The sequence below is a fragment of the Carcharhinus amblyrhynchos genome, chromosome 20, assembly GCF_965287045.1.
Source record: "Carcharhinus amblyrhynchos chromosome 20, sCarAmb.v2.hapA, whole genome shotgun sequence".
Taxonomy (NCBI): Eukaryota; Metazoa; Chordata; class Chondrichthyes; order Carcharhiniformes; family Carcharhinidae; genus Carcharhinus; species Carcharhinus amblyrhynchos.
In genome coordinates, this window is record NC_137343.1 from 44,188,163 (window position 1) to 44,195,152 (window position 6,990).

General features: G+C 42.3%; 1 protein-coding gene across 1 annotated transcript; it reads left to right on the forward strand.

The window, feature by feature from the left end:
• Positions 1–935: 935 nt before the first annotated feature.
• Positions 936–6,117, forward strand: LOC145356124 (immunoglobulin lambda-1 light chain-like). Its single transcript, XM_080208735.1, has 3 exons — positions 936–984; positions 1,121–1,468; positions 5,741–6,117. Exons 1-3 carry the CDS (start codon positions 936–938, stop codon positions 6,061–6,063), a joined length of 720 nt encoding a protein of 239 aa, XP_080064861.1. The 3' UTR covers positions 6,064–6,117.
• Positions 6,118–6,990: the final 873 nt, after the last annotated feature.

Sequence of the window (6,990 nt, forward strand, 5' to 3'; positions counted from 1 at the left end):
GTTTCTGCAATACTGTCGTAGGGCGAGAGGAGGAGGTTGTGTTCGGGGAAGGGTCACCTGCCATCAGAAATCTGATTTTAAAGAATTGCTACTTTCAGCTCATTTCTCCGTCGGCCAATGCATCGACATTCTCAAACTCATTTTTCCCCATGACAGCAAATGTACCCGTCAAATCCAACAACAAAAACCATGTGGAAAGCTGTTTCCCAGAGCATTTCATTTTGCCAAGGCTCAACTCAGTTTGGATGCCGCGGGTTTCCAACACTTGAATAGTGTTGAGTGGACAGGTTGGCACCTCAATCACATTCCAGTAGGTAATAAAATGTTCTTCGGGGCTTGTTTATCATTCGCTCACTTCAGATATCTATCTATCTGACTATCCCTACATCTATCTATCACTAATTTTATCCATCTCTACATATCTATCTATCTATGCCGAGAAGGCAATAAGGAGTGTGGTTAATTCCCTTACACCCCTCTGTGTGCACATGAAATCTCAACTCACACTTTTTGTCGCTAACTTATTCAACAGGGACGCCACGCTCTTGAACAGCTTACTGTCCTCAACATTTATTTATTGCAATCTCCAGAGTTCCAGAGATCAAGAGATCCAGAGATTCATTTAATCTGTTTTATGTTTCATCACACCGTTTGTTTGTTTTTTGGGGGGGATTGGGTATTGAGCCATTTTCATGCTAGTCCGTGCCTTGGGAGATTTATATTTCTTCTTTTCCAAAATGGCTGACGTGCGCATTCTGCAAATATCAGACAATACCGAAATGGAGATCTTCGGCCTTAAATCACGTGACAGGAAATTTGCATACTTCATTAATATTCATTCGCCCTGCGGTGTTTTTAAGGAGAGGTTGGAATGGACTCAGAAGCGCGTTCGTGTCAGGATTTATTTTCTTTCTTCTTCTCCCCACACCTTCACCATGACACAATCGATTGGAGTTCTCGCCGCACTGATACTCTGTTTCCACAGTAAGTACGGGCGTCGGCCTAAATTAGCCCTCATTTTTTTCACATTATCTGCTTCTGCGCTTGTGTTTTAACGAACCTGAATTGTGAGCTATATTCAACATTTCACAGTGACTGATAATACTTTGCATTTCACCAGGTACAATTGCGGATCCTGTCCTGACCCAACCAGGATCCATTTCGTCCTCACCGGGAAAGACCGTCACCATCACTTGCACCATGTCCGGAGGCACCATTAGCAGCAGCTACGCGAGCTGGTACTGGCAGAAACCCGGCAGCGCCCCTGTGCTTGTTTGGTCCAAGTACTATGGTCTGGCTTCGGGTATTCCGAATCGATTCGCCGGGTCTGTGGACTCATCGAGTAACAAGATACATTTAACCATCACCAACGTGCAATCGGAGGACGCTGCAGATTATTACTGTAGTGATTGGATCAGCGATCAAAGTGGAAACACTTTCGGGACAGGAACTAAGTTGAATCTGGGCAGTAAGTAAATCACTGAAATGTCCGCTACATTTATGACGCTATATAAATAACAAAATGTACTTTGAAACCGTCGGATAGTTGGATTGAACTAGTTAAAATCAAAATGATTGCTCCTAAAATAATTTTATGGGGGATCTTTGATTCAGCAGCCAATGATATTGCAGCGATAGCTGGGTTCAGAACTTTCTGGAGTGGGTCCAATTATGGGATAGGAGAAAGGGGCAATGTGATTACAAGTGAAATTCATTTCACTGGAAGCTGAGGGTCTGATCTGCTCGGGTTGTCCAGAAGTTTGAGCCGTCTGATCCAGTCGGCAGGGCGAAGAGATGAATTGAATGCCGATTGCGAGTAAGATGGGATGTTTTCCTTCGCTCAGCGAGTGTTAGGAGTGGAGTGCCCTAGCTGTATGAACACCGCGAGCGGAACTATAATTAGCAAGGCGATAAACATTTCAAAAGTGAAACAAAGCAGGCATGCAAATGAGCTAAACGGGCAGGTTTTTTACAAGTTACCATCGTCCCCCTTGTGTGCTCTATAACTGCGTGATTGTATGAAAGCCACAAAGTGGTTCAGGCTGTTTCACACGCTGCCCTTGTCGCCTGCTTTAAACGACATCGAATTCCATTCAAGACGTTCACATCAGATTGCTTTATTCCACTTAAAGCAACATTGAGTTTTAAGATCTTTCTTGCATTGAACCCGTGGAAGTTCAACTCACTCCCACTGGTCCCCAAACTCAATGAACACCGTTCAGTACAAGATTCTCAGCCTAATATTTCGCACGAATCGCAGGTGACCAAAATAAGCATACTGTTGCGAGAATTCCGTCAGTAATAATTGACCCTGATTGTTACTGGATCACATAGTAACAAACATCAATGATACGCAGAATATTTGCTTCCTTCGGAAATTCCGGGTAATTTTCTTCCCATCCAATCAGTTGTTTTGGAATGTCTCGGAATGGGTTGTCAGGTTTTTGAATATTGTTGTGGACTCGTTCAGCTCTGCTGCTGGTTCTGTGATTGTCAGTGAGTTGTAATAGAACAAAACATGGGGATTGCTGCCATTTTATTGATTCATGGAATGTGATCAGAAAGCTCACATTCATTGCACCGCCCCCCCACCCCCCCCCCCCCCCCCCCCCACCGCCCCCGCCTAATATCCACGGACAAAGTGATGGTGAGCCACATTCTCAAACCGATGTTGTCCACGTGTCTTAGGTATATCTCAGCGCTCTTAGGGAGGGGGCTAAGAGTTTTTAACAAGTGAAGGAAAGTTCTACTTTGGTATGCTGTGTGGCTTGATGGGGATTTCCCAACTGGTGGTGCTGCCGTACATCTGCTGCCCATGTGTTCGTCCAGTGGAAGACATGGCTGGTTTGGAAGCTCTTGTCGGAGTTCCGGCAGTGTACCTTATAAATATGCACACTGTTGCCCTGTGCATCAGTGAGGGAGGAAAGCAATACAATATATTCGCAGAATCATAGAATGGTATATCTTTGCAATATTGTTACAATCTACTTGGCCAGTCGGGTCTGCACTGGTTCACAAGGAACAATCCAACGTTTAATAACTAGCCTTTCGATGACACATTGTATGTGCTTTTAAGAGTCCACATCCCCTAAACTCTCCGGGTGAAACTATTCTCTTCGAATCTCCGCTAAACCTTCTACTTCTAACGCTAAATCCAACTCCCGTACTTATCGGCCCCTCAACCATTGGCAATACTGTTTTCCGATCCATTCTGCCCGGACATCTCAGTATATTATGCCTTCAATTAGATCTCCCTTCAGCCTCGTCGGTCCCAAAGAAAAGAACGCTGGTCAATTCAACACTTACTGACAACTAAATATTCCATTTCAGCCGTTACATCCCTCTCGATCTCGCCTGTACTCGCTCCCGTACATTACATTTTCCTCACGCACCTTTCCAGCAGTTTCAACATAACCTCCAAGTCCTAACAATCTATACCAAGGTTTATAATGCCGGACGTGCCTTCTTTGCTACCATGTCCACTTGCTTGGCCGCCTTCAGGTTCTGTGGACATGCATTTTCAGTTCACTGAGTTTCTCTACATTTCACGGCATTGTCCCATTTATAGTGTACTCGCTTGTCTTGTTGGCCTTTCTGAAATAGAGTTCCACACACTTTTTCGCATTTAATTCCATTTGCCGCTGTTGCACTAATCGAACTACTCCATTGTTTTCTTCCTGCATTATCCAGTTTTCTTCGTTAGCAACCACATTGCCAATTTTGTATCATCTGACAACAATCATAGAGGCAGTCATTGATATACAGAACCTTTCCTTCCTGCCTCTGATCCAATTTCTGATCCAAACTGTCCATACCTATGTGTGAATTTAGCAAGAATCTTGCTGAAATCCATGTAGACTATACCAAAAATATTGCCGTCATTCACTGCTCATCCACCTGCGCCAAAATACTAATTCACGCTGTGGGCTAAGATATTCCGCTAACAAAGCCGTGATCGCTGTATTTGATTATTTCGCGTTTATTCCAATTGTTCTCTCTTTAGTGAGGTTGGCTTCACTGGTCTATGCTATCCCCCTTTCGTCCTTTCACAATTTCGTCTGTCTTCCTGTCTCCTGAGCCAAGCCTGCTCCAGACACGATTGGAAAATTGTGGTTAGGGTCTCTTCCCTTCTCAATCTTACTTTACTTTTTATTTCCTTCTTCAAGTCATTTGTTTATTGGACTATGTTACTGTGAAATGGACCAGCATGAGGCAAAAAGGAGAAAAATGCTCTTGAATATTTTAGTTGTTACTTCAAGAAATCATATGTGGCGAACATGCCGGTGTAAAAATAATTCACTTAAGTCCGCTTTCGTTTAAATAGTAAGAGATCGTTACACCTGCTCATCGTTGCGAAACTTTGAGATTATTCAGTGAAACTCTCGGTGGCGCAGGAAAACGATCCCAACATTAAAATAAAGGCTGGGGGCATTTGTCTGCCGACTCAGTTTCAACATCCAAATTACATTCCCCCCCATAAAAGACCAATTTCTAGCTCCAAAGACAATCGATGTTTCCACAGACAGCGACAAACCTCATACTGTTGTTGGAGCTGACATAATACCTCAATGTCAAGGCAAATTGTAAAAAGTTAGCCTTATCCTTTCAGTTTGAAATGGATATTCATATTTGAACTCTTTCTTCGATGCTTTATAATGCCTTAACTTATTTACTGAGCGTTTCCTCGTTGAATGTGATAGATGGTGAACGGTGACTTAAATAGAAAAGATTCTTTCAGCTTTGCGAATATCCACTCATGACAAAGGAAGGAAAATGCAAACATGCTTTGATTTAGCGCCGACCTCGACCTCAGAGCATCCTTACAATTTAGTGCTTGTGAAGTATAATCATTTTTCAAATGTCAGAATCATTGATCCCTATCTAAGCGCAATAATATCCCACAGCCCATCTGCTTTGGCGACAAGGCGTGAGAGATAAATAATTATGAGGACATAATTGGTTTATTACTGGCCTTTTGAAGGTGTCCTTACGATGTGTTGTTATATAGCTAGAACTGTTTACAATATTTGTGAGAAGCTCTTCCTCTTAGCTCTTAGTAATCTTTTGTGACACTCCACTCGCGAAAAATGACTCGAAAAATTGCCATTGCGTCAGGGAGTTCTTTGTAAGAATTATGCAACATCATCACTGTTGATCTGGACGGGACACGGTGTGAAGCCGTGGCAAAGAATGCACACAAATCGAAATATCAGTCCAGTGTGCAGGGCTCGTATCAGAGAAGTGTAAATGGTGGCAGAAGGAAAGAATCGATTTCATTCTTTACAATTAAGTTTTTTCAATTGCAAAATATAGAAATGATGCGGTCAGCATAGTTTCCAATATTGACACCAAATTCAGAGTGATTGGCGTTATTCTGAAATTGTTGGTGGTCGCGACGCTGGCCCGAACAGCATTGCCTCAGATCACATCTGGACGCAATAAACCTCCCGTCTTATTTTTCTCTTTAACATTTCAAACTCCACTATTTAGATCACATTTTATCTGCATGTTCCTGTCCTTGCAGGGTTAAAAAGAAAACCTTCTCAGGTTGTATGTGTTCGAGAAACCAGAGTTCCGGCTTGTTTGCATTTGGCATCAATAAAGCTCCACTATATAATATCTGTACATTCTTGTAGAATCATACCGATTTAAAAAAAAACAATTTGATGAAGGTGAAACAACGAATTAGTCATTTATTCAGATTACTAATGATGTGCCATCATTTGACTCTATATTCCAGGTCCACGGAGCCCCACTGTGTCTCTCCTTCCGCCTTCATCGGATCAAATCACAGCGAAGAACATGGCGACCCTGGTGTGTTTGGTGAGCGGTTTTGTCCCAGGAGCTGCGGAGATTGAATGGACTGTAGATGGCAGCGTCAGAGGGAATGGGGTTGAGACCAGTCGGATCCAGCAGCAAGCGGACAACACGTTCAGTGTGAGCAGTTATCTGACTCTGTCAGCCTCAGAGTGGAACTCACACGAGCTTTACTCCTGTGTGGTTAAACACGAGACTCAAGCAAACCCGCTTCGAACAAGCATCTCCAGATCCAGCTGCATGTGATTCATGCATTTAATGCACTTTTGTATTCTGCCGTTAGTAAAGTGTCATTTCAAAATAAATTTCGCAAATAGTGGAACATTTCATACTTTTCATCACAGTTTGTAGCAGATCGGCTGATTGCCTTAATTTCAATTTAACTGTGTTCACTCTTAATGGATCAAAGCTTCAGTGTAATGTCATTGATACTGCTGTGTAATAAAATCATTATACCGTTAGCTCGACCGTTGTTCTATTATTCTCTCACTTCCCCCTAAAAAAAATTAATGTCTGCATTCTAGAGGGAATTAAGGAGTGAGATTATATCATTGTGCTATTCTGAACATTTGATTTAAAGCCAATGACAAGCAGGCGCAACAAGGAGACGATCGATGACATTAAATTAATACCATGAAGTAATATTGCAACATTTGTTTTAAAATGTACCTAGTTATATTGTGCCATTGTAGTGAAAGTGCTGAACTGTGTCTCGAGATTTACAAAAGTGTGTTAAAGGAGCAGACACTTCTAAACCAGCCGGTTACAAAAATTCAGGGCAAACACTGTCACTGCCTTATTTTTTCTTACACAGATACAATGCAGGTTCTGCGACTGCAAGTCATTTTTAAATAATCTATCCAGTTGGTTTAATTGGACTACAATGATTACACTGAAGCAGGAGCTTTACTAACAAGTCAACTTGCGCAGATGCATTTTCAGTGAGGCGTTTACTCAAACCAGCTCAGAACAGAGTCTGTTGTTTTAACTTCATCTTCGTACGAATCGCAAAGTCGACAAGACATCCCTTTGATGCACTATTGCATTATTTCTTCAATTAGATTTGGGCTTGCGAAACATAAATTCCTGTTAGTAGTAAGAAGTTCGGCACTTGGTAAAAAGTGCAAACGAGGTACTGGTGCCCTTACAGAAGTACGAAACAAAACACCCGGG

What these genes read in the sequence shown, in the direction of transcription:
- LOC145356124 (XM_080208735.1), top strand. Translation starts at nt 936, where the DNA reads ATGACACAATCGATTGGAGTTCTCGCCGCACTGATACTCTGTTTCCAC. An exon ending in ACTGATACTCTGTTTCCACA is followed by an intron (nt 985 to 1,120) that starts GTAAGTACGGGC and finishes GCATTTCACCAG; the next exon opens with GTACAATTGCGGATCCTGTC. An exon ending in AACTAAGTTGAATCTGGGCA is followed by an intron (nt 1,469 to 5,740) that starts GTAAGTAAATCA and finishes TCTATATTCCAG; the next exon opens with GTCCACGGAGCCCCACTGTG.